The sequence below is a fragment of the Miniopterus schreibersii genome (assembly GCF_964146895.1).
Source record: "Miniopterus schreibersii genome assembly, chromosome: 2".
NCBI lineage: Eukaryota > Metazoa > Chordata > Mammalia > Chiroptera > Miniopteridae > Miniopterus > Miniopterus schreibersii.
Window position 1 is genome coordinate 174,944,228 of NC_138102.1, and position 27,135 is coordinate 174,971,362.

The 27,135-nt window shown below is 43.1% G+C and overlaps 1 protein-coding gene across 2 annotated transcripts; it reads right to left on the minus strand.

Annotated features, from left to right (window-relative positions):
• Positions 1-129: 129 nt before the first annotated feature.
• On the minus strand, positions 130-27,128 carry GLT8D2 (glycosyltransferase 8 domain containing 2). Of its 2 annotated transcripts, none has more exons than XM_081129987.1 (10): positions 26,753-27,128; positions 16,237-16,283; positions 14,350-14,442; positions 11,371-11,542; positions 10,071-10,188; positions 8,629-8,713; positions 7,809-7,921; positions 5,584-5,750; positions 4,690-4,802; positions 130-923 (listed from the first exon to the last, which is right to left on the minus strand). In XM_081129987.1, the coding sequence occupies exons 2-10, from the start codon at positions 16,253-16,255 to the stop codon at positions 751-753; spliced, it is 1,053 nt and encodes a 350-aa protein (XP_080986113.1). In that variant the 5' UTR covers positions 16,256-16,283; positions 26,753-27,128; the 3' UTR covers positions 130-750. The 2 variants fall into 2 exon arrangements, with proteins under 2 accessions (XP_080986113.1, XP_080986114.1); XM_081129988.1 differs by lacking the exon at positions 26,753-27,128 and adding an exon at positions 17,585-17,632.
• Positions 27,129-27,135: the final 7 nt, after the last annotated feature.

Consider the following 27,135-nt stretch of genomic DNA (forward strand, 5'->3'; position numbering starts at 1 on the left):
TCAAGGCTTATTGGTGTTCTTTCGCCCTTTAAACCTGAGAGCAGTTTACCTTCTATCGTATTTAACATACAGAATACCACATTTGGTGAAAATCATTAAAAAATCTGTGACTATTTTATTTTTTAAAAATATATTTTTATTGATTTCAGGGAGAGGAAGAGAGAAGGAGAGAGAGAGAAACATCAATGATGAGAGAGTCATTGATCGGCTGCCTCCTGCATGCCCCCTGCTGGGGAATCAAGCCCGCAACCCCGGGCATGTGCCCTGACTGGGAATCAAACCTAGATCTGGATCCTAGGTGGATGTTCATCTGCTGAGCCACACCAGCTGAGTCTGTGACTATTTTATTTTTTCAGACATTCATGTTTTAAATGTATTACAAGAGCCAAGACTGGCAACCTGTTAAAAAAAATATCTCCATGTGAAAAATACATGTAGAAATTTTTAAAATTTTTAGATGTAATTGTCACTGAGTTAAGCAAATTGATTGCTGAAACCTAGATGGGTTTATTTCTTTCCAACAATATATTTCACTCACATAATCTTGAGTTTCATAATCACCACTTGTACTTCGGGAAGTACATCAATACCTGTGTGATCCAAGGTACTATTTGCTCACAGTAACCTTTGTTTCTTATATTGTGGGTCATATGCATCACAGATACTGTTCATAAGGAATGATGTTGTAGTAGGCTGCAAACAGACAGTTCCACGTTTTTATACAGGAAATATCTAAAATTTCAAGTTATATCAGCTGTTGTGGTGATTGAGTTTAAATATCCCTGCAGGGTCAGGAACAAACCAGCTTTCCCATAAGTCGTTGTGAACGCTGGGGAAGTCCCAAGGTTTATGTCTTCCATTCCAGTGGAGTAATTTTGCTTCTTGCAGAAAATGCTCCGAATATCTGGTATCTGGACTCCAGCCTTTATTGTGTTTGGAGAAAAATAATAGGTTTGTTAGAAAATAAAATTTTATATATTAAAATTTGAATATAAGTTCATTATAAAAAAACTAAAACAAATCAAAGGGTATACAATGAAGAGTTTACCACCGAACCTAAATCTCCAAAATGGCCATGGTTTGAGTTTCTCATGAAATCCTTTCAGTAATATCCTACCTGTACACCAGTATGTATGTAAGTGTGTGTATATGTTATGTATTTGTATATATACGTACACATGCATATTATATATGTATTTTTGAAATTTATTTGTAACTTGCCTTTTAAAATTACTCTTAGGGAACTTTCCACAGTTGCACATATGGATTACTGAATTATTTGTCGTGACTACAGAGTGCATCTATGATTATTTATTTAGCGAGTTTCTTCTGAAGGACATTTAGGTTCTTTCTGTCCCTTTATTAGAAAAAACAATTCTACAGTGAACAATCTCCAAGCATGTCTTGTGCATGTATACAAATACAGGGTGGGGCAAAAGTTGGTTTACAGCCCTGGCCAGGTAGCTCAGTTGGTTAGAGCATCATTCCTGATACGCCAAGGTTGTGGATTTGACCCCTGGTCAGGGCACATACAAGAGTCAACCAATGAATGCATAAATAAGTGGAACAACAAATATCGAGGTTTTTTTTCTCTCTAAAAAATATAATAAAAATGTGGGTTTTTTAAAAATATATCTTTATTGACTTCAGAGAGAGGAAAGGAGAGGAGAGAGCAAGACAAACGTCAATGATGAGAGAGTCATTCGAGCGCGCAACCCGGGCATGTGCCCTGACCAGGAATCGAACCCCGATCGTCTGGATCCCAGGTCAACACTCAACCGCTGAGCCACTCCTGGCCGGGCAATAATAATAAAAATTTTAAGTAGGTTTACAGTTGTATGCAAAACGTAAGTTTATTTTTGCTTCATTATATATTATTTATTGTATTATTTCCCATACAAACAACTGTAAACCCACTTTTGCCCCACCCTGTGTTTCTGCAGGATAAAATTCTTGTAGGTGGAATTGCTAAATTGCAGTGTGTGTGCCATTTAATTTTTGATAAGAGTTTGCCATATTGTCCCCAAAAGAACTTATAACAGTTTTCCTCCCACCCAGAGTTTATAGTTGTCTTTCTGCATTATCCCGCAATATGTCAATATTTTCTTTTTAAACAGTCCTATTTTTACTGTATGAAATGTAACCAAGAATAAGATCCACTTTTTAAAAAATACATGTTTTTATTGATTTTTTAGAGACAGAGGAAGGGAGAGAGATAGAAACATCAGTGAGAGAGAGTCATTGATCGGCTGCCTCCTGCATGCCCCGACTGGGGATTGAACCCAAAACCTGGGCATGTGCCCTGACCGGGAATCGAACCTCGACCCCTTGGTTCCTGGATGGACGACTCAATCACTGAGCACAGCCGGCTGGGTCAGACCCACTTTTTAACATCTGTCTCCATCGGAATATCATTCCCCTCCTAAGTAACCACTAGAGACTGTATACATTTACCCTAATATTGCCGTGGCTAAGAATATGTTTAGTTACCTCTTCCAAAAGTACGTAATGATCTTGAGAATGTAAATCGCTTTTTAAATATCCTTTAAGGTGTTAAATTTTTCTTTTTTGTAAGAAAGGAAATTTCATTTTTCTATTTTTTTAGAGAGAGAGGAAGGGAAAAGGAGAGAGACATTGGTGTGGGACCGAAACATGCATCAGCTGCCTCCCGCACGCCCCTACCAGGCATCACGCCCGCGGCCCAGGCTGTGCCCTGACCGGGGTCGAGCCCGCAGCCTTTCTGCTCGCAGATAACACCCAACCGACTGAGCCACACTGGCCAGGGCTGTGATTTGATATTTTCAAGAAACAGCAGCCCATTGAGTAAAGAGAGGGGGAATAGCTAGGGTTACATTATTCTAGTTTAACAAATGATGTAAGAACAAAGCAAAATCCTGCCTATTACTCATAAGTAGCGGAGGAGGTGGTTTGGGGCTCAGGGTTCCAGGTACCGGGGAACCTGCACAGAGGAGACGTGCGTTTGGGGAGAGGGGCCTCCCTGTGACGAGCCTCACTAAGAAGGACGTCCTCTCTCTGCTCTACAACAAGGACTGGAGGGCTTGCAGTTTTGCCTTTAGCTAAATATGTTTCATAAATTTTTAATATTTTAAGCCTCCCCATTTAAACCCAAACTTGATACCCAGTTAGCACTGCATTGCTTTCTGCTTTCAGAACACTCTAAAACCAAGTTATTTTTCAAATGATCACTGTTCAGATTTACTTTGCAGACCATCCCTGATTTCAAAACCCTCAGCACAGAATAGGTTCCTTTCTACAAAGAAAAATGACTTCTCTCCCTGGGAAAGATTCTACCCCTTTCCACTTGTCAGTAAGTTAGGTATTTCATAAGATGTAATTCTGGGTCTCTGTTCCAAGATCATAAAATGCTCTAACCTTATTGATCTAAGCTCCATATAGCTGTTCCTACATAACATTTTTTATAGACATTCACTTCAATGGGATTTTCTGCACATTCATTACATTGAAATGTTGATATTTGACCTAACAGTGAACCCAACATTAACATAAATCAAATCGGGTGGAACAATAGTGTCCTTAACTTCCCTGTGTCGCTTTTATGTGCATACAGATGCTCAGGAAAGTCAGAGAGTATCTGGGAATGAGCAGAAGCAATCCATCAGAATCACTAAGAGGAGATGGGAACCCAGCTTCCATAGTTTTGTCTGTCTTTTCTTCTAAAAGGAAGAGTAAGGGAAATACCACCTTATAGGATTGCTTTCAAAATTAGAAATGATGTTCACCTTTATCATCAGAACTTCACCCAGTGCCTGGAAATGCAATGGGCACTTGGTAAATGTAAATCCATAATCCATTGTCTCCAATTCTAAAATAATCCCCAGTTTGAGTGAACATGAATGTCTCCATGCCTGGCTCTTTTCTAAGCAATATACTTGTGTTAGGTAATTTATTCCTTGTAAAAACTGTAAAGTTCCATTAGCTTCAGTTAACGAATGAAGAAACTAAGGCGGAGAGATTGAGTAGCTTGTCCAGGATCATGGGTAACAGAATTGGGATTCCAGCCCGCACCCTAGGGCCTGCCCTCCTGTGAAGAAGAGTGACTGCACAAAGGACACCGTAACAGCTTTTCAAAAGGTGCATTGCCAGCCGGGGCTCCGTTCTGAACACCAAGGGGTGTCAGATTTGATCTCCTGCCGGGGCACATGCAGGAGGCAACGGATGGATGTTCCTCCCTCCCTCTCTCTCTCTCACTCCCCCCCCCCTTCCTCTCTCTAAAATCAATAAAAAGCATATCCTAGGGTGAAGGGGAAAAAAGGTACACTGCCGGTTATACAAATGCATCACAAGCTGTTATGCTCACTCGCTCGGTTTAGTCCGCTGTAGGCCACTGCAAGAGTTCAGTGACGGCGTGTGAAAAAGTTTTGACAGTGAAAGTTCTAACAATAGTTAAGGTTTTTCCTGCACCTACTGTATGTATGCTAAGGGTGAGGCTAATTGCTTTCCATGAATTCCTAGAAGCATGCCTCTCAGGTAGGCCGTTTTCATCAGTTGCTTTTGCAAATCCAAGCAAGGAAGGTTAAATGATGTGTCCAAGGTGCTCTCCAAGGTCACCTGAGGATTCGAATGGAGGAAGCTCATGCACACTTTCCCCACCTCAGTGCTCACCAGGTCTATAAAATGCACATTTTATTGGTTTTCTACAGTACTTACCCAGGTGCCTTATGTGCCACAGGGGGTTGATTGTGGAGTATTTCCCATGAAACACGATCAGCATTGGGGAGGTGGCCACCCCTCCTCCCAGGGAACTGCTGTAGAGATTTTCCCTAAGGGAAGGAATAGAAGAGCATCATGTGGCCTGGAGCCCCACAGACTCAGAGAAAGTAGAATCTAATCATTTTTTTAAATGCAGGACAGTCCCTTACTATAAAATAAGATTATGGTCTTTCATTTTCCCCCGACTTTGGATTTTGAAAATTGTCAAGCCTACACAAAGTTGTAAGCAGAAAACCATGAACTTCCATGCACTTCCCCTAGTGTGAATATTTTGCCTTTTAATTCTCAGGCTATTTTATAGCAAACATAGAAGATCACATTCTGATCCTCCATTATTTAGAATAAGTGTATTTACAAATTCATTTATGATGGTATTAAAAAATTCTAGAAAAAAAAGGACAGGAATACAATGACATCATCTCCATGATTGTGTTAGAGTTAATCTCTCTAAACTTCAATATGAAAAATGATACATTTTTAAAAATTCAGCCCTAAGAAACCAAGTTGACTTCATAAAATAACCCCTGAAAACAAATCTGTGTAAGAAGGAGAGACTCGACTAAGATAAACGATACTCAGCGGAAACCGTTCACTCGGATTCTGGGAGAAGATTGGAAGTCACATCATTAAACAATTTCCTAGAAAAACGTTTGTATTATAAGGATTCCGCAGGATCTCGCTTCCTCTGACATATCACTTGAGAATACATTTTCATCTACTGCCCCGTCTCTTTCTGACCTAAAATGTCTATAAATATGTATAACCCCCGGAGCTATGCCGAGATTGACGGGACAGTTTGGTCCCCCAGGCGGGAGGGCCGAGCCTGCGCACTCCACGTTTCTCTGCATCCACTGCTCCAGCTGCCTGGTGATGCGCTGCTGCTTCCACTCGGTCATGTTGGCCACCATCACGCCCGGGTTGAAGGAGCAGGTGCTGGGGCTTATGCCGAGGTCTTTCACCGCCTGCTTGCGGTAGTCCAGGTAGCCCATGTACGTGTTCTGCCAAGGGAGCGGCGTGCATGCAACATGGAAAAGGAAAGGGTCATTTTCTTGGGACCACTGGGAGGTGTCTGGCTTTCCTCCTGTCACGGGCCACATCCTGGTGTCCTTGTGTCCCAGCTTCTGAAAGCTGGGCACCTCGGGTCTCATTTCCCTTCTTGGGACTCCCCGACCGCCGCCTCCAGTGGGGTGGCTCTGAGTGCCACCCGGGGAGTCGAGCTGGCCTCCCTGTGGATTTCCCACCCCTGCGCCATCCGCCAACCCAGGGTCTCCTTCCCGATGCCTAGGGAGGCAGCTCCACTTATGCCCAAGAGTGTTCCGATCCCATCCCTAACGTGCCGTCCTACAACCCGCCCTGTCTCGGTTAGTGGCAGTAACTGAGGCAAAAACACACACAAAACACCAGGGTTATTAGGTTATCCTTCACTCCTTTTTTTCACTCACTTTTCATCCATATCTGTCAGCAAATCCTGTCGGTCCCATCTTTCAAAATATACCCAGAAGCCAAGCACGTCCCCCTGCCTCCGCTGCTGCCTTCTAGTTCAGGCCATAATTGCCGCTCACTGGATTCCTGCAAGTTCCTCCTAACCGGCCTTCCTGCTTCTTTTACCCCTTTCAACCCCACTCTGTCTCCATGTTACTCATCTGCTCCAAGCCCCTCTAATGCCTTCCCGTCCGTCTCTTTCAGAGTAAAAGCCAGAGTCCCTAAAATGGCCTGGCCTGCCCTGCCCTGCCCTACACCATCTGCTCACCAACTTCCATTACTCTCCCTCGTGATCCCTCTGCCACGCTGACCTCCTTGTTCTTTAATCCACCAGACACACCCCTGCCTCAGGACCTTTGCACTTGCTGTTGCTGCTTCTTGGAATGTCTTTCCCCTGCTTAGGTGAGTCCTTTCATTCTTTCAGGTGGAGGCTCACAACGCCACCTCAGTGGAGCCCTCCATGATCACCCTATTTAAAATACAGCCCCACCTCCACCCCGATCCTCTGTTGAGTATTTTACTTGCCTTCCCACTAGAAAATAAGCTACACCAAGGCAGGAATTTTAGTTTTGTTTTGGTATCATTAGTACCTAAGACAGTGTCAGGCACATAGTAAGCACTCAGTGCATAGCTGGATGAATGTAACAGCAGGCAGGACATATTGATTCACCCCCACGGGCTGCCATGATCTACCTCAGTGGGATGCTCAAATATGACATGGAAGTAACAGAAATACTCGAGCACTTTCTCCGTGCCAAGCGCTGTTCTAAGAACTGTACACAATACCTCATTAATCACATGCCATTACTTCACGTGTATGAACTAATTAATTCTCACAATGACTCTTCTTGTATTTGACAAATAAAGGAAAAAACAGTTAAGTAACTTGCCCAAGGTCACAAAGCTACTAAGTGATGAAGCTGAGATCTTGACCAAGTCGGGTCTGGCCGCAGAGCTTAGGCCTTAAAAGCGTGTCACACCTTCAATGTCACACATTTAAAAATTATCCCCTAGAACATTTTTTGAAGAATGGTATTCAGTTCTTAGCACCTTGTATTTTACGGCCGTTCTTTTGGTTTCAGTATGACATATAGGTCCGCCTTTTCTCATTTCTACCAGGATAAGGAGCTCTTTACCCTTGAACAAAAATCAATATTTTCCTCTACTGAAAGGGGGGGAAAGCAGCAGTTAAAACTCTGAAAACAGAACCAAAGACTCAGCAAATCTCTTTTACAGAAAACACCCGCTCTGACCGAGAGGGAGGCTAAGAGTGGCCTAGATAACTGTAATTTCTGGTGCATTTGCTACAGGCCGAACACGTGGACAACACGTTATTTCACCACAGCCCACAAAACACAACAACATAGATACTATTGTTGCCATGTTCCAGATAAGGGAAGTGGCTCTTGCAGGGTCCAGTAACTTGGCCGGGAATCTGTAAGGAGTGGAGCTGGGGTGTCAATCGGGAGCCCGGGGCCTTGGGTTCTGCCTCCAGCTCACACCCATCCTGCGTGGCGGGCGGGGAAGTGTGAGAGCAGCAGGGCGCAGGCAGGGTTCCTGAGGCAGTGTCTCACCTGCAGCCCCACAAGTCTGTGCCTGTCCTGAAACGAGGGCAAATCGCAGTCATCTGAAAAGGCGGCCGCGTGGCCCAGGGCCAGGGTGGTGTCATAAAGTTCTTGGATATCACCTGCATTTAGAAACACCAGGAGTTCAGATAGCGCAGCATTAGTTTTAGGGCTGAATAAAGCCGCAGAGCTTAAACTAACCCCTGATTTTGCTACGGGTGAGAAGTGTGCGATCCCTGATTTCATGTGGCGTGGCAATTTGCTTAATAAGAACAGCTCAGATCCATTTAGAAAGCCACTTGATAAGGAGCTCAGCTGGGCATTGGCCAAATGTTTTTATTTCTATTGATACGTAGGTACCACACCAATGCTTATCTTATTTGCGTTTAATATGTTTTTTTAATTGATTTCAGAGAGAAACATTGATCAGTTGCCTCTAGTAAGCATGGGAAGACGCTCAACCAACGGAGCCACATGGGCCCTGGCTATCTTATTTGCATTTAAATACCAAAACTGAGCTCACTTCTAAGATAGTCAGTGAGACTATCTCTCCCCTACGTTTTAGGGGTGCGCAGAAAGGAAAAGCTACCAAGCTATTTATCTCAGACTTGGACCATCTGAGAGTGGCTCTCAAAAAGGGAGCTGGACTGTCCAGGGAAGTGCTCATCAACCCCTGCTTTCAAAATATCCCTGAGTTTACAGCAATACTACACTCCCAACTCGAGCAGGCAGGAAAAGTCACTGGGCAGCTACTTGAAAAAATCAAGAGAGACAGTCATTCTACTCAGGGGCTCCTCTTCCAAGTGGTCTTGGCCGTCGGCTAGTGTACCTTGTACAATGACATCATCGTCCAAATAGATGACCTTCTCATGCCGATGGATAAGCAGAGGCAGGTAAAACCGAACGAAGTTCAGCTGTGGGAACAGCAAAAGAAACAACGGTGGAGGAGAGGCCCGTGGCTCAGTGTCTCCCAGGGGTGCTGGTGGGTTGGCCTTGCCCGTGGCCTCGGCTCAGTCCCAGGTTTGGAGCAGATAAAATGGGGGCTGCGGAGATGCCCTCCCCGAGCTCCTGGTGCCCAACTACTCTGGGCCCGGGGCTGAGCCCAGCACTGGGCCTAGATCCAGTCCCCCACTTCTCAGACTCCACCACTTTCACCTCTGTGAATTGTTGCAGTGGGAGTCAAGGGGATCCCTTGTTAACCTTTTAAGCCACAAATTGCCTGTCACTCAGTAATTTGACTACTGTTAACTAAATCAGCCTTACACACACACACACACACACACACACACACACACACACACACACAGGCATCATCTCCAACAATAAGCTCAACCTCTTAGCTCCTGGAACCAGAAAAAAGTCAGAAAAGCACTGGCTGAGGGTGAGAGTTGTATTAGCCACAACAAGGCTTCATCCAAAGTCCCAGCTCAGCTCACGCTCCAATAACAAATATCTGGAATTAGGGACCGGTCATGTTGTTAGTGGGCTTAGAATTTAGTGCGTTTTCAAGGATGGATTTAAGCAACAATTATACATAGACGGTGGCTACATTTTCTGTAAATTCGTCATTAACGCCACTCTTTATGTGGGAGAGAGTCGGTCCCTGTTGTAAGAACTCTTACTGTGAAATACCTTAAGATTCCAAAGCTCCGGGAAGAGCTGGGGTCTTCTGAAAATATTATCTTAGTTGATACTAGGGAATATATGATCGTTATGCTAGCGGTTTTCTTTGGCTGCTGGGAGACTCCAAGGTAAACGTTATTGCCAATCACAGTACACACAACAGCCCATGGGGCTGGGAATATTTTTTCCTGGCCTCACTGCTTGGCCTCTGCCCCCACCCCGCAGGCATATGGGGGGTGGGGGTAGAGTTTAGTATATAAATCCCGATTTTTCCCCCCCATCTGGTCTGGTTTAAATCTTTCCTTTATTATTACTATTATTATTATTCATATAACTTTTCTGCAAAGGAAATAAAACAAAATAGTAATAACCAAATATCTCCCCAGATCCACGCATTCTCCACAGACATAAATACGTCCTACATTTTCTGAAGCTTCATTTCTTCTTTAATAACTCTGTCATGTTTGTGTAAGCCATCTTGAACCTTTTCTGGAGCGGTGGCTTATGAATTACAAACGAGCAGAGTTCGGTGGAGATCTAACAACCGTGAGGCCTCAGGGCCCTTCCGTCCGCATCCCGGGGGCTAGAACTCCACGCTGGACGGGGCTCACCGAGGACCTTGCCCAGCGCACGCGGGCCCCTACTCACCGGCTGGAGCAACTCGGGCCTCGACGAGTCTGGCCTGATCTTCCCTTTGAGGACCATGGGGTTGAATTCCACGACTTTAAAGTTTATTTCTCTCAGTTTAGAATGTTCAATCCATTTTCTAAAGAGATGACCAAAAAAACCCCAAAACCTCTAGTATATACCTCAAACTGCCCGTTGCTTCAATCTGTTGCCTCCTTAGAAAGTTAAAAATAAAATGTGTGTAACCGTAGTAGAGTTTAGTATATAAATCCCGATTTTTCCCCCCATCTGGTCTGGTTTAAATCTTTCCTTTATTATTACTATTATTATTATCATATAACTTTTCTGCAAAGGAAATAAAATAGTAATAACCAAATATCTCCCCAGACCCACGCATTCTCCACAGGCAACTGGAAGAACGTAACATGTACCCCTTTTCTTAAAAAGCAGCATCTGCAGTTGCTGGTACCATCTCTGCCCCATGTTAACAACTCTGTAGTGTTATGAAGTGGGACACTCTCCACCCTCCTAGGTGACTGAAGTCACTCTTACCCTGCTGTGTTCTATGCTCATTTTTTATTACATGCTTGCGTGTTTAAAAAATTTTTTGTATGAATTCTTTACATATTTTGGGTAGTAATCTTCTGTCTATAATACATGTTGAAAATATTTTGTCTAATCTATTTTAAACACTTTTTTATAGTGTATAAAATTTAAAAGTTTGTAAATGTTATACAGGCAAATCTGTCAGTTTTTCCCTTATGATTTTTGGACTCAGGGAGTCACTCTCCATACCAAAATTATACAATTATCCTACATTTTTATAATACATTTAAAATTTGATTTTCTGTCTATTTTTTTCTCAATCCAGCTCCAATGTATTTCTTAGTATGGTGAGTGATATGAATGATATCACTTTGTAGTTCAAAGATTATAATTAGTGATGATTCTGAGCCATATTAAAATGATTATATTATACTAATATTCTTTCAGGTTAAGAAAGCAAATAAAAGATAAACCATTTCAGAGAGAAAGACTTTCATATAAACTGCTTAAGGATTGGGATTCTTTTAGTTCATGAGACCATTCAGTTGTGCAGAATGACACACTGCCCTGCCAGATTAGTGAGGCTTCCTTACTAAAATTCCTTAGCGAGGCAACACATTTGTCAGGTCACAAAGTAAAATAAACCTCAGGTCATCCCTTCTTAATTCGAATGACATTTCTCAAATGAAAAAAAAGAAGGAAATCTATTTAGAAGGAGAGATAAGAAAGATCGAAAGAAAGTAGAAAACTCCAACGTCTCTAGTACACGACTTGCCGTATTCTCGACAGAGTGTTCCGGAGCCCAACTACATAGAACAAAATGTTGGCGTCGGTGTTGCTGTAGATGCTGTTGATGGCGGCCATCGCGGCCCCCATCCTCCCTGCTGCTGCACAGATCACGACAGGGATCTCATCTTCCAGCTCCTCAGGGGTCTCGGAGTCATCCTCTGGAAACATCAAAATCAGAGTCTTGGAACATGAAGGAATTTCACAGTGGAGTCAGTTAAACTTGCCTCCCACACTCCCCGGGGAAGGCGGCCTAGTGTGGGAGAGGCTGCCGACCGTTCTCCAATAGCCAGCCTTTCCTAATTCCCAGATACAGGGCGTTGGGATTTTAGCTGGCACATCGCCAACTGCTAAGACTATTTTTCCAGACTCCCTTGCAGCTCTATGCCATCAAGTTCCGAAGAGTGGGATATTAGTGCAAGTAATGTGTGCAACTACTGGGTTTGGTTTTATAAGAAATTTGCTTTCCCTCCCTTGGCTGGAGTGTTGATATGATGGCAGCCACCTTGGGCCGCAGATGGGAGCTCCCTGTTGGGGACACCAACACCATAAGACAGCAGGGATCTTGCTCAAGTCTAGATGACTGTGGAACTGACACCTCAGACTGTCACTTGAGAGAGAAAATAAACTTCTATTTTGCTTAAGTCACTATTTTTGGGGGGGGAGAGGGGGAAGCTCTCCTACAGAAGCCAGTTGGATAACCTAACACATGCGCACAGTTGAAAAACATGTGAAGAACTGAAGAGCCTCATTTGAATCAACAAGTCCTCAACTCCTCAACTTTTTTTCCTGAATTGGAATATTTACCTCACCTACGCTGCTATGAAATGTACTGCTTGTGATCTTCCCTTATCCACGTTCTAGTTAAGTGTCTCAAAAGTCGACAGAAAGAGAAAGAAGGTACATGAAAAGCATGACTAATATGCGAAATCGACAATTGATCACTCTTTTGAGCCTTGGCGATCATATAAAATACTGATAACACATACATGTATTATTTTAAAACTGAAATGAAATCATACTTTTTATGGTCTTCTGCAACTTTCTTTTTCCATTCAACGAACCATGGGCATCTTTGCATGTCAGCATTACATTCTTTTGAATGGTATTTCATAACTGGTTTTGTTTTAACACTGAATAGGGTAAAAATTGTGATTTGGGATCCACTCATGTGGTCCAAACCCTGTGTCAGCACATAGCTGATTGATCAGTTGGGGTGTGCACTTCCTTAAAGTTGTTTAACAGCTGTTATCAAAGCTATTATTTCATTCCACGGAGAAAGGAATGTGGTGGGATCAGCTGTTCAAATGCGTTGGTTTATGGGCAGGGAATGAAATATGAGGAATCAAAAACTTAAAGTTCGGGCAACATTTGACCTTGTATTACCTCCTTTCTCTCTCTTCAAAAATTTAAAATTATTTATTGATGAGAGAGAGAGAAGCATTGATTCGTTGCTGCACTCACTCATGTATTTGTTAGTTGACCCTTGTATGTGCTCCAATGGGGGATCAAACCCGAAACCCTGGCACTTTGGAATGACACTCCAACCAACTGAGCACTCCACTGTATGGACTGACTGTGTTCTGTTCATCTCTTCACTAGTTCATCTGCTGTGGATTGTTTCCAGGTTGGGGCTCCTATGAGTGATGCCCTACAAACCTGTGCGCACATGTCTGTGTAGAAATTACGTTCTTTCCAGATGCTCCTGATGTTGATTTAAACCAGATTATACATATTCTTAATTGTTTTTAATGAATTTTTATATTAAGAAAAAAGCCAGCTTTGTGAGAGCAGGTACATGGTTTTGCCCATTTTTGTATGCCCAGTGCCTAAGTATCTGGCTTTTTTTTAAAAAGTGTGGAATGAATGTGTGTGAAGCACCAAAATAGGAGCCGAGTTTGTATTTGATTAATACAGCTACGGGTAATATTTTTCTCTTCTGTATTTTCCACAAATGAGTGTATTTACTTGGCTAATATAAACAAGTAACTTAGTTAAAAATATCACAAACACACTACCAGTGCTTCCTAATTTTTGTGGGAGTTGACTGTGTGTTTTGTGGCTGCACAGATGCCCTCTCACACAATCCCCCCCCGAGGAGGGAAGCGGGGCTCCTCTTGCAGCTGGAAGAAGATACGGGGTGAATGCAGGATCTTTTTTTAAGTTGACAGGTATGAGGCCATTTGTGCACTGATGAGAATGAACCAGCAAGGAGAAGAGAGAGGGCAATTTTCATAAGCAAAATCATCGAGACTCCAGCGGGATGGAAGGGGAGCAGGCCGAGCAACGTGCGGCCCGGGAACCAGCAGTGTCGGCATCCACCGGGAGCTCGCCGGAAATGCGGAACCTCAGGCCATGCCCTAGGCTCTGACCCAGCACCTCTCTAGGTGGGACACTGATATTCTAGGACACGACTGAAAACTTGGCCTTGGGTGGATATTCAAGCAGGTCCTCGGGGCTGACCAAATTGTCTCTGAACCCAGCTATTGAAAGGACTCAAAGGAACATATTTAAACTGAGTTTCTAGGTATCCCAGGTTGATGAATAACCCCCGTTTTTTAAAAAATGGGGGGGGCCTAGGTGGAGGGAGGATTTGGGGGGGAAATAGGGGACATCTATAATAATGTCAACAATAAAAAATAAACTTAAAAATATAGTTTTAAAATTGTGGTAAGATACACAATATAAAACCTACCATCTTACCCATTTTTAAGTGCACTGTTCGGTGGTATTAAAGACATTTACATTGTTGCCCAACCGTCTCCACCATGCAGCCCCATAACTCTCTTCACCTTATAAAGTTGACACTCTTCCCGTTAAGCAGTAACTCCCCACATCCCCTTCCCCTCGGCCCCCGGCAGCCACCATTATGCCTTCTACCTTGATGATTTTCACAGTCTAAGCACCTCACCTAAGAGCAACCACGCGCGGTTTGTCTTTTGTAACTGGCTTATTTCACTTAGCGTACCTGCTTCTTTCTTGAGCACCTTCTCCTTGTGAACTTTCTTGTACAGAATCCCACAGAGGGTCACAATCAGAAGGAACAGCAACACCTGATTAACTGAAATTAAAAACAAACAAACACATTCAAGCTCAACCTATGGAGCTGAAGTTGTGGAAAATTTAGAACAGCCGTGTAAGGAGCCGCCTTTCCTGACATACGCAGGAGTGGTGGTCTGGGGCCTTTCTTTGAGCAGTTGGCACGCACAGTAAAGAGTTAGCCTGCGATTCTGTTGATATTCAAGGATACTCACTAATAATTCAAGGATACTCACTCCTTAAGGAGGATCCAGGGATAAATAACCCCAGGCGGTCAGATGGCAGAGGCTTAATGGCTATATGATCCTGCCTTTTCCATGCATGAACTGTGTTCAGAATAATAGCCAACATTTATATAACACTCATGATGAACCAGTACTTAGAATATGTGTTCTTAGCCGTTAGAGCCCAGCTACCTCTCAGTTCATTCAATCACTGGTCAAGGGTGACATGCAGAAAATGTTTGCCAGGGGTGAGAGGTTGGAAGACCCCCACCCACCCACCCACACACGTCTTTCAGTTCTGAGCCTCCAGGAGCATCTGTCCCAGGACAGCGACACTCGCCCCTGGGATCTGCTGGGAAGTGGAGTGATGCAGAACAGTGTTGTCATAAGTATGAAACACGTACCACTGGCTGTGCCGGAGACGGTGGAGGAGGTCTGCATTCATAGCCTTAAGTCGCACTGTATCATAGCGTGAGAAATCAGCCCTAATTTCACATGTAAGCAGGTAACAAACGCTGCCCAGAATCGAATAACATTGTTCTAATCAGATACAGTCGTACAATCTTTCTTTTTATGGTAGGCGGTAACTGGGATTCTATTTACAGTAAGGATATAAACTTCCCATTATAAAGTACACTTATAATTTTTAAAATGAGTCCATTTAAAGGAAACAGTTGTGCATGGGGCAGAAGGAACAGCTGATGAAGCTGAGAAGGCCCCGAGCTGCTTCCTGGAGCAGGAAGGAGCTGGCGGGTCTCCAGGAGGCCCTCCAGGGCCACGTCCCCGGGCTCCCCTCTCGGCCTCTGGGCTGTCAGACTCGGCCAGAGACAACCAGCCACTACTCCATTTAAAACAAAACTACAAAGCAGCAGAAGGTAAGGGGCAAAGTTCCAGAGGTTATCAGTCCATCTGATTAACATTCGCCTGCCACAGCCGGTTTGGGGAAGTGACCCATCTGACTACCATCTGACCCTTTGAACCATGGCTGTTACTGCTGATGTAAGGTTGACAGATAAATATATATATATATATATATTTAGCATAAGTATGTCCCATGCATTATTTGGGATATACTTACTAAAAAATTGTTCATAGTTTATCTGCAAGTCAAATCTAACTGGATATCTTGACTTTTCATCTGCTACCTCAGGCAACCCTACCCTGAGGGTAACAGGAACACAATTAGGTTACTATGTTTTCCCCTAGATTCACAAACTACTGGCTCTAAAATCAGGGGAGAAATCGGTTTTGATGGGGTTTGAGATTATATAATTTGAGGTAACTCTTTAAGAATACAAAATTACAAGTGCTAAATTAGATGGGAACATGAATATTTATTTAGATCAAAAATAAATAGTATTTGCAAGTTTTATAGAAAAGTATGACCCTTCTCTTAATAAGTCCAACTCTGACCAAAATACTTAACAACTGTCCATGGGAAATGATGATGCCAAGAACTGCCTGTGGGAAAGCTACCTATGATAATCCAGGCAGATTTCAGAAGTGAAAAGAAGGAAAGAGGCCAAGCCCCCGCATCCCAACAGCCCTCCAAAATATCTTATAATCATGATGTTCAAAAGTCGTAATCTTACTTTTTCGTAACAAAGCCATGTATGTTCACGTGGATAAAAACTGTGACCTGTGGATTAAAGAATAAAATTTTGTTTAAAACAGAATCAACTCAGAAGTCATTATACAATTTTTTTTTTTAAATACATCTTTATTGATTTCAGAGAGAGGAAGAGAGAGGGAGGAAGAGAGATAGAAACATCAATGATGAGAGTCATTGATCGGCTGCCTCCTGCACGCCCCCTACTGGGGATCGAACCCGAAACCCGGGCATGTGCCCTGACTGGGAATCAAACTGTGACCTCCTGGATCCTAAGTTGATGCTCAATGCTGAGCCACACCTGGCCAGGTGTCAATTCTGAAAGACTATGTCTTTGACTACCTGATAAATGACAAATTGTGCAATCATTCTTTATGTCCTGAACCTAGAATTTTGGAAACTAAATATTTCTTGAATGGGTGGCTCACCTCTTCAAAATGATTTCTCTGGCTGTACAAACCATGCAAAGGGCCCCCAAGAAATAATCTTTTGTGTTCAGGGTTCTTTACCTTCTGCAAAAAGAGCCCTGTCAGCCCTCTGGGTTAGCAGATCAGATGGCACTCACTAACAGAAGCGTCACACAAGAAGCTCTCTCGATGTGAAATATCAACGCCATGCCTTTATTTCTGCTATCATAATTGCATTCCTTTGATAAGGAAGCTTTTATCTCTTCAGGAATCCCTTGTGGATACAGAACCATCCTTGGGAGGGGCACACCTACATTCAATTCAGTCATTCATTTATTGTTTATTAAGATACTAACAAAAGCCCAACACCACGCCACGTACTGGGGATGCACCAATGAACAAATCTGTCCCAGTCCCTATCATCATGGAGCTTTCAACCCAGTGGGGAAAACAGGTGCTAAGATTCAACACATAAAATAATTAGGTTATGATAAGTGCTATGAAGGAAACAAAGGTGCTGGGATAAAAAATCAACAGAGGGGAAAGGAATTAGGAAAAGCCTCACCGGGGAGTGGGCATTTAAGCAGAAGAAAGAGCAGGAGCCAGTCAAGTGGAGAGAATGCAGAAGAGCAAGGGCCCTGTGGTTGAAAGAGCTCTGAGAACTCCAGGTACTGCAAGAAGGTCAGTGTGGCTGGAATGTAGTAGACTAAGGGAGCTGCCGGCCAGAAGAGGCTAGAGACAAAGTGTGTCGTCTGTAAAGGAGTTTAGATCAACAGAGGTGGGCGGTACATCAGGAAAAGCCTGATTTGATCAGAAGCAAGGCATCTTCAAAGGACAGCTAGAGAGATGCCAAGGACAGATTTGGGATAAGATTTGTCAGCTTTGCATTGCTGTACACTGGTCAGAAGTAACTAAGATGCCTACGTTTTCACAGCTTCTTCAGATCACTGTTCAAAAGCCCTTCTGCCTCTGTATTGAAGATTACAGAAAATAAAGAAGGGGCCAGGACACAAAACAAAAAAAGACTTTTCACATGATATTCTTACAGGACTTATACTGAACTTATTTAATAACCGGCATAGCTCTTGGCACTGGTCAATTAAAATGGGCATCACTGGTGTCCCACTGGTGTATTCTGGCTAATAAACAGCAGCCTTGGCACCTACAGAATGTCGAATCACATGAATGTATTATCTATTCAAAAAAATAAACAAATAGTGCCTGTCTGGTATGGCTCTGTGGTTGAGTGTCAACCCATGAACCAAGAGGTCACTGGTTCAGTCCTCAGTCAGGGCACATGTCTGGGTTGTGGGCTCAGTCCCCAGTAGGGGGCGTGCAGGAGGCAGCCAATCGATGATGTTTCTTTCTCATCGATGTTTCTATCTATCCCTCTCCGTTCCTCTCTCTCTAAAAATCAATAAAAACATATTTTTAAAAAATAAATTAAATAAACAAATAGTTAAATACAGGATATTCTAAACACACACACACACACACACGATGCATTATATTCTGATAAGCAATGAGAGTTGCTGTCACCTCATTGACCACTCTCATTCTACAAGACCAACTTTTACTTTTACACAGAGCCCTTGGCTTTGCATGAGACAAAATCAGGGTGAATTCCAAGAGGCTTATCGAATAAATATAATCCAGGAACAACTTTTAACAGAAGAGGCCAACTACTTCTTCAGCAAATAAAGAATTGGCCTTATAAGAACTATTTTTCTTCCAAGATATTTGATATATGTTGATAAGAGAATTTCTTTGTGGTCTCACAGATTTCCATAAATTTCCTATTGTAAACTTCCATAATTAGAAAGTGTGCTTTACTTAGGGAAACACAAATGGTGTTGTATAGTAAATATTCAGCACACCTGCTTTTTTTACAAAACAAAACAAAACAATAAGCTTCATTCCTGTGACGCATATAATTTATTAAAAGAATATTATCAGGTCAGCTTCAAATTTTGACTTGTTGATTTTTAAATGTTTAAATATTTCCATGCAGAATTTGCTTATTTGGTTGTATCATTCTATGAATTTTTACACATGCATAAATTTTTGTAATAATCACAACAAATGAGATAGAGAACAATTCCAACAGTCCCAAAGAATTTCCTTGTGCTTCCCTTTCGTTGACAGACTCTAGCCCCTGGCAACCACTGCTCTATTCTCTGTCCCTTTAGCTTTGCAGTTTCCAGAATGTCATAAAATGGAATCATATGGTATGTAATCTTTTGAGACTCTTCTTTCACTTAGAAAATGCATTTGGGATTTAAACTTGCTTTTCAGTGTATCGATAATTTGTTCCTTCTTAGTGCTGAATAGTATTCCATCGTATGGACATACCACAATTTATGCATTTACCCACTGAAGGACATTTGAGCTGTTTCCAGTATTTTCTTATTATGAGTAAACCTTCTGTAGACTCTTGTTTTCAGGTTTCTGTGTGATTTTAAGTTTTCACTTCTTTATAGTAAATACCTAGAAGAAAGATTGCTGAGTCATTTCATAGATGGGTGTTTAACTTTATAAGAAACTGCCAGTCTGTTACTTTGAGTGGCTGTATTATTTTGCATTTCTACTAGCAATGTAAAAGAATTCCAGTTGTTATGCATTCTTGTCAGCACTTGGTATTGTCAGTATTTTTTATTTTACCTGTTCTAATTAATCTATTTCACTGATTTTAGTTTGCACTTACTTAGTGGTTACTGATGTTAAGTATCTTTGTAATGTGCTTATTTGCCATCTGTATATGGTTATACTGGTTAATTTTATGTGTCAACCTGACTGAGCCAAGGAGTGACCAAATATTTCAGTCAAACATTATTCTGGGTGTTTCTTTAAGGGTATTTTTTTTTTATAAGATTAGCATCAAAGTGGAAGAGTAAGCCCTCTCTGATATGGGTGGGCCTCATCCAACTAGTTCAAGTTCTGAATAGAACGAAAAAGCTGACTTTCTCAAGTAAGAGTAAATTTCTCCAGCCTGACTGCCTTCAAACTGGGCCATTGTCTTTTCCTGCCTTCAGACTCCAACTGAAATGTATGCTTGTCCCGGGTCTCAAGCCCGCCCAGCCATCAGGCTGGATCTACACCATTACTCACCCTGCAGATCTTGGGTCTTGTTGGTCTTCATAGTCACATGAGCCAACTCCTTATACTAAATCCCTTCTCCATACACACACATCCTATTGTTTCTGTTTCTAGGAGAGCCCTAATACAGTGGTGAAGTGTCTGTTTAAATCTTTTGCTTATTTTTTAATTGATTCATTGTTTTCTTATTTTTGAGTTTTGAGAGTTTTTTACATATTCTGGATACAGGTCCACTGCAAATACTTTCCTCCAGCATGTGACTTGTCTTTTCTTTCTTTTAACAATGAATTTGGCAGAACAGAAGTTTTTAATTTCGATGATCTCAAACTCATAATTTTTTATGCGTTTTGGTATCATATATAAGAATTTTTGGCCTAACTCAAAGTCGTGATTAGTTCCTTCTATGTTTTCTTCTGAGAGTTTTGTGGTTTTATATTTTATACTTACATTTTGAGTCAGTTTTTGTATATAGCATAAAGTATGGGTTAAAGTTCATTTTTTAGCATATAAATATCTAGTTGTTCCAGTATCACATATTAGGAAGACTGTCCTTTCTACTGAGTTGACTTTTTTCTTTAATATTTCATTCCAATTTCAGGGTGTCCAAAGGGAGACTAGAGATCTGTTTATTTGTGCTCTGAAATCCCTAGAGGTGAGTTTGAATCTAGAGGGTGAAGTGTTTCCCGAGGAAGGGAGAGAGGGCTCAGCACGGGTTTTAGATTCTCTCTTATACTTTCCACAAGAAAAATTACAGATCTGGATAGTCATCGGTGGCTAAAACGTGAGTTATATTATCAAATAAAGAGTCAACAATGTGCTCAAAGTGGCACCAGGCTTAAGGAGACAAGGGCTGATTCATCATGAAAAAAGTTTCAACCAAATATTTCCCCAAATTCACATCCTATCTTTTCACAGTATTCTGGAGTATTTAATTTGTGCTCTGACATCCAGAGAGCTAACAAACTGTTCTCAAAACACAGCTGTTACGACTCTGCTTCCTGGTTGTCCCGGTTCACAATTTATCTATATGCTTATGACAATACCTTACATATTTGTTAGAAGCAGCGGGGACCCTGCCTGGGAAGCTCAGGTGGTTAGAGCATCATCCTGATACATCAAGGTTGCAGGTTTGATCCCTAGTCCGGGCACATACAAGAAGCAACCCATGAATCCATAAATAAGTGGGCCAACAAATTAATGTTTCTCTCTATATATGTAAGTAAATCAATGAATTTAATTTTAAAAGAAGCAGTGGGCATTAAGAGAGGCATGGGATAGCTGGGTGGTTTTGATTTTTTTTAAAATGAAGTTAATAATTAGAAAAGAATTTTAGATTATAAAATTCATTTTAGTCTGTAAATCTAAAATTAAATTTGTCACATTTATAGGTTCACTCACTTCTCTGTAGCATTTTTCCAATCACCCCAGGAACTGGAAACTGACTTCTTTCATGTTAGGGGGAAAAAAGTTAATTTGCTATAAATAACAATTTGTCTTGAAAACTCAAAGTTTATTTTAAATTAAGTTGGTTCTTCTCAATTATGGTCCTTCAAAGGAACTTCGGAACTTGACATTTGACTGGAGGCAGCAGTGGGCAAACAGAAAACACCACTCTTTTGAAATTAGCGACGTGACAGAGACAGCCTGCTGGACGTGGTCAAGACAGGCGGGGTGTCACAGCACCCCGGGGCTTCTTCATGAACCAGAGTGTTGAGAAAACTTGTTGGAAGTGATCTGGGGGAAACTCTTCAACAGAGGTTTCATTCAAGTCTTTAGCTCACTGTAAACAAGCAGCTACAATGGGCCTTTATATTCTCCCGGGTTCCCCGGGCTCTGAGCGCATTCGCGGTGACCCTGGTCCGCTTCCCTTCTTGCACCTGGGAAGGAGTCGAACCAAAACCGCACTTTACTTAGGACTCTTCTGAGGTTGCTTTCAGGTACTTTTTACCCATTTATGATTTTAGATGATATGCGTTCAGCGAACTTCTTGAGACAATAGAAGCCTAGAATGGCCTTTGGCCACAGGACATCCCCTGGCCCCCACTCCCTGAAGGAAGGCCACCTAGTCCCAGGGGCGGGATGACAGGGGAAGACCAGAAAGCTCCGCTCCGAGTCCCTGAGGCCAGCTCCTCCTTGGGTGTCCAGTTAGCTAAGCCAATAAATTTCCTTTTTTCCCCTTAAACTGCTTTGAAATGAGGTTCAGTGTCTTGCAACCAAGAATCCTCACAAATACATTCCCTGTGGCCGGAATGGTGTGCCCACCAGGGAGGGGTTTGCAGGGGCCAGACAGTAATAACACAGTAGCTACCCTTTACTGAGAGCTTCATTTGCACCCACCTCTATCCTGACCATTGAGCGCATTATCTCCTTTAATTCTTACAACACCTTTCAGGTGGGTATATTATTATCTCCATGTTTCAAATGAGGAAATTGTGGATCAGAGAGGTTGAGTAACTTGCTCAAAATCACACAGCTAGTAAATGGCAGGGCAGGAATTTGAAATTAAGGGCTCTCTGACTTTAGAGCCTGTGTTCTTTTACCACAGGCGCTTCCCCAGGAAGCAGGTGAGTTGAGCTCCAGGTGACAGATGTTACCTCGTGCTGACTGAATTGTGCAGTTCACAGGGAAGGTTGGTCTGCTTGCCCCTGAGAGCTCGGTTACTCTGACTACTGAGATCATGCCAGAACCAGAGAAATCGTTAATGTTGACTCATCTCTCCCCTGTCCAGCATGTTGCCAACTCTGAAATCTCAGGAAACAGAGAATGGCACATTTAATTGAAGGCGCAGCGGCGGTGAGTCAAGGAGGGAAATTCCTGAAGCGGATTCTCGTAGGGAACCTGAGCCACTTTGAGAACACAAGGCAGAGAGAAGTCCTTGAGAAGCATGCGCTTTAAAAAGAAAGCCGGGTATATTTAATTTTTTTAAAATATGAAGTTGTATAAGGATTCCACAGGGCTGAGTGGCTTCCCTCTCTCCCTCCTCACGGTTTCCCCCCGTCTGTGACAGGGGTGCCTTCTGTCTAGGCTGCTCTGCATTGGTGCTTCTGGTACTTGCAGTCGAAAGCATTTTAATAAGTTAAGTAGGTGCTCCGGGAATGTTTGCAGCTCCTAGATTGTGCGGCGTTGGTAGAGGGATCAGAGAGGAAGGGAGAGGGAGAGAGAGAGAGAAACATCAAGGATGAGAGAGACACTGATGAGCTGCTACGTGCGCCCCCCACTGGGGATCGGGCCAGCAACCCAGGCATGTGCCCTGACCGGGAATCAAAACATGACCTCCTGGTTTCTCTCTCTGAAATCAATAAAAACATATTTTTTAAAAAAAGAAAGAAAAAAGAACAGAACAAGGACAGTCTCCTATGTGACCACAATGCCCTTATCACACCTTGGAAAAACAACAAGAATTTAAGAACATCTGGTAAGCAGATGTTATTAAATTTCTCCCATTGTTCCAATATCATCTTTTATAGTTTGGTTGTTGTAGCTTTAGTTTCTTTTACTCTTAATCAACCCCACCCCACGCACACTGCCTATTTATTTTTTATGACCAACTCTGACCAGTTCGGTAGGGTTTTCAGTATTGCTAATTGAGATGGAATCTACCACTATCACCAGACTCACGGTAAGTTAAAAAAAAAAAAATTTTTTTTACTCATGTCTGCTATGGGTTCAGGTTAGGGAGGCATTAAAAAGGGCCTGAGAATCAAAAGGGAACATAAAAGAGGAGACCCTAAAAGGCATTGCTGAATGACTTAAGTCCTGCAGACCATGAACCAGAGTGGAAATATCATGGGCCTTGTCATTAGACAGAGCTGACTTTGAATCTTGGCTCTGCCCCATTCCTTAGCTCTGTAATTGTGGGCAACTTGTAAAACCTAATCTCTAAAATGGGACTGTTCTGCAGATTAATTTAAATGACCAATAATAATAATAATAGGTAATACTTAACAATTTTTATGTTCCAGGCATGGTCCTAACACCTTTATAAACAATACTTCATTTGATTCACAAAACAACTCTTTAAGGTTATTATCCCCAATTTACCAGTGAGGAAGCTACAGTTCAGGAAGGTTAAGATACTTGCCAAGGGTGATACAACTCACAAGTGGCAGAGCCAGGACTCGGGCAGGCAGCCTGGCTCCGAGTCCACATTCCCTACCACCTTCATAGCTACTACAAGCCAGCACTTTCCACTGCTAATTGTTACCATTACGCATCGAGCACCTGAAAAACTCTGTGATTTAACTTAGCTCTGAAAGACTTGCACCCTGAAGTTTGCACATGCAAAAAACCCATTTAATAGAGCATGTCATCTCAAACCAGGCAAGCTACCTACTCCTGAACAGGACAAGTGCATGGGCTCACCCGAGAGAGAGAAAGTAAGAAAAAATCAGGACCTAGGAACTTGGCCTCTAACAAAACATCGTGGCCTTTTTGCTTTTTGCTGTATCAGGAAAAGTTTGCTAAAGATGCACCCAAATCCACAGGACAGGGAAGCCAGGTGAGGGAGTCTTCAGCATGTGGGGAGCCTGCCCCGCTTTCTCCTGTTGGGAAGGAGGCCTTCCTTCACACAGTGGCGTTAGACCAGGTGTCAACAAACTAGGCCCCTGGGCCAAATCCTGCCCAGCATTGGTTTTTGTAAATAATGTTTTGTTGGAACATAGCTGGGCTTACTCTTTGATTTCGTCTGTGGCTCTCTTCACACTATAACAGCAGATCTGAGTAGTTGCACGAGAGACCATATGGCCTGTAAAATCGCCCACTGGCCCTTTGCAGAAAAAGCTTGCTGATCCCTGCTTTCCACTTTTGGCTAGATTTTCTAGATATCGATACGGCGCATGTAATCAATCTTAGGTCCTTGATCAGGGAAGAAACAAGACGGCCCCTTGGGATTTGGAAGCAGCCCAAGTGCCCATCAGTAGGCGAGTGGATAAAACAGCTGTGGTCCTTCTATACAACAGAATACTACTCTGCCGTAAAAAGGGAGAAGATTTTACCCTTTGTGACAGCATGGATGGACCTGGAGAGCATTATGCCAAGTGAAATAAGCCAGTCAGAGAAACACAGGTGCCATATTTCACTCATATGTGGAATTTAATGAACAAACTAAACTACCAAGCAAAATAGAGACAGATTCATAGAGAGCAGGCAGACAGCCCGGGGTGGGGGTGGGGGGTTTGGGGGGTGGAGGGATTGAGCAGAAAAGAGAGAACTCATGGACATGGACATCAGTGTGGTGATTGTGGGTGGGGGGGATGAGTAGAGGTGGAAGAGGGCATAGAGGGGATAAATGGTGATGAAAAAAATAAAACACAACAACAAAAGAGAGATATCCCCTTGGGTATTCACCAGGGGAGGTATGAAGTAGGACATCCATAAGAGGAACCAAAATGAAAACAGATGGAGCCAGAATCGGATATGGCAGAGTGTGCTCCGAGAAGTGTTCATCAACGTTATGTGATAAAATGATTCAAGGGTCAACTGGGAACCACTGTGTTAAACAACTTTAAGCAGATTTCTCTACTGCAGGACTTCTCAGTACCTTTAAAATGCCATTATACCTTGAGATTTCTGAGAGGGAAAGCTCACAAAGCTCATTTTCCCCAAGGGACCATCTTCTTCAGAACATTCCTTGGCAAATGCTGAACGAAAAGGAGTCTTTAGAATCATGCTCTCTGGGAACAGAAACGAAAGCTATGAGTGCTGCGGCTTAAGGAGCATGACTGTCTCTCAGCAAGGAAGGAGGGAGAACAGAGAAGAAATAAAGAGATCCAGAGTGGAAAAAAAGCAAAGAGGTGTTTGAAGGGATGAAGCAAGAAAGCAGGGCCCTGGAGAGACATAAGAGGATAGGAGGGACCCGTGGACGACTTGAGTATCAGAGAGGAGGTGTCAAAATTAGGGCTGCAGCCCAGTGCAGGATGTGCGGTCACTCGTTGTCATCACCATCGTCATCATCAGCACCACCAGGTGGCCTTCCCCACGGCCTCATTACTCTGCAGATCCTTTAAACGTATGATGTCACTAAATGCCCATTTTACAGGTGAGGAAATAGTGTCACAGACGAGTTAAGTCCCCAGAGTCAGAGCTTACAAAGTTTGTAAGTGGCTGTGCCTAGATTCAGCTCCGGGGTCTGACCCCTGGGCCCGCGTTCTCACCACTGCACTGCCCGGATCTACTTCTAACTGCATTAAACGGGGGGCTGGAATTTCCTTACGTAGCACAAAAAGGATACTGTACAGAAATGTAACAGCACAACATGTGGAGCAAAAGACAAAACCAACCAACCAATGTCACTTTGGATGTTTAACTGCACAGGGCCAAACAGCTAGAGTACTGGCTTTTCCCCCTCCCGCAGCCCAGCCAGATGTTTAGATACCATCATATCTCATAAAGTGAACGTAAGAAGACATGTTTTGAATGTTAAAAAGCATTTTCAACGTGAGCACTCACTAAGCTCTTATCTTGTCCATGACTCTGTATTTACAACGAGCTTCATTTAGATTTCCATAGCTGCCGGTCCTCTTGGGGAGGGGAGTTGGGGGAACCTCAGAACAGCTTCGTGGGACAGATTCCGAAAACATGAATTCCAGATAAGTTAAATCTTTTGTGGCTCAGAAACGTACCTGCATGAAAGCTAGACTGGCATTTATCTGTGTCCTAGCTAACTGCTGATTTCCGTGTTTAAAATATGCGATGCAGACAGTAAATCCCAGCATTTGGGGTAGGCGGGGATAAACCCGGGTCTGGAAAAGCAGTCCAGGATGTGAACAGCTTGCACGCTGAGGATCCTGGAGTTGCTACAATAGCAAAAAATAAAGCTCCAAAAAATAAAAAAACAAGTTCCATTGGAATGCTACAAACATTGGCTGGGGCTCCCGAAGGCAAACTTTGTGTGGGCCAGTCTACCTCTGATTCACTTTCTTGCATCTACAGCAAAATAAAGGGCTGGCACAGGGTAAAACGGAAAGGCTGCCACGCTGCTTGGAAGTTTCTGTTTACCTGGTGGTGACTGGCGAGGGCAGGGCCCTGGGCTCCTGGGTCCAGAAGAGCTGCAGGGCTGAGCGTCCAAATAGCGACTGGCCCCGGGCTGCGGCCCTTCACTCCGCTGCGGCCGCTTCTAAGATCCCATTGGGAAACCCAAAGGGCTGGCGAGCCCAAGGCCAATGTTACGTTTCCAAGACAGCATTCCTCCCCGACTCGCACCCCCCCCTTTGCTTGCGTTGACTCCGGAGCAGCTCGGGTTTCTCCCACCCCCGGGGCGAAGCAGCTGGGAATCCGGGTGTTGCGCTGGCGGCCCCGAAACCACTTCCAGATGTGCTGGCGGGCAGCTGGGCTGGGCCTGGCTCCCTCTGGCATGCGAGCCGCGAGTCTGCGCGCGTTTC

What these genes read in the sequence shown, in the direction of transcription:
- GLT8D2 (XM_081129987.1), bottom strand. An exon ending in TGGATGCAGAGAAACGTGGA is followed by an intron (nt 4,803 to 5,583) that starts GTGCGCAGGCTC and finishes TCCTTCCCTTAG; the next exon opens with GGAAAATCTCTACAGCAGTT. An exon ending in GTGGCACATAAGGCACCTGG is followed by an intron (nt 924 to 4,689) that starts GTAAGTACTGTA and finishes AACACAATAAAG; the next exon opens with GCTGGAGTCCAGATACCAGA.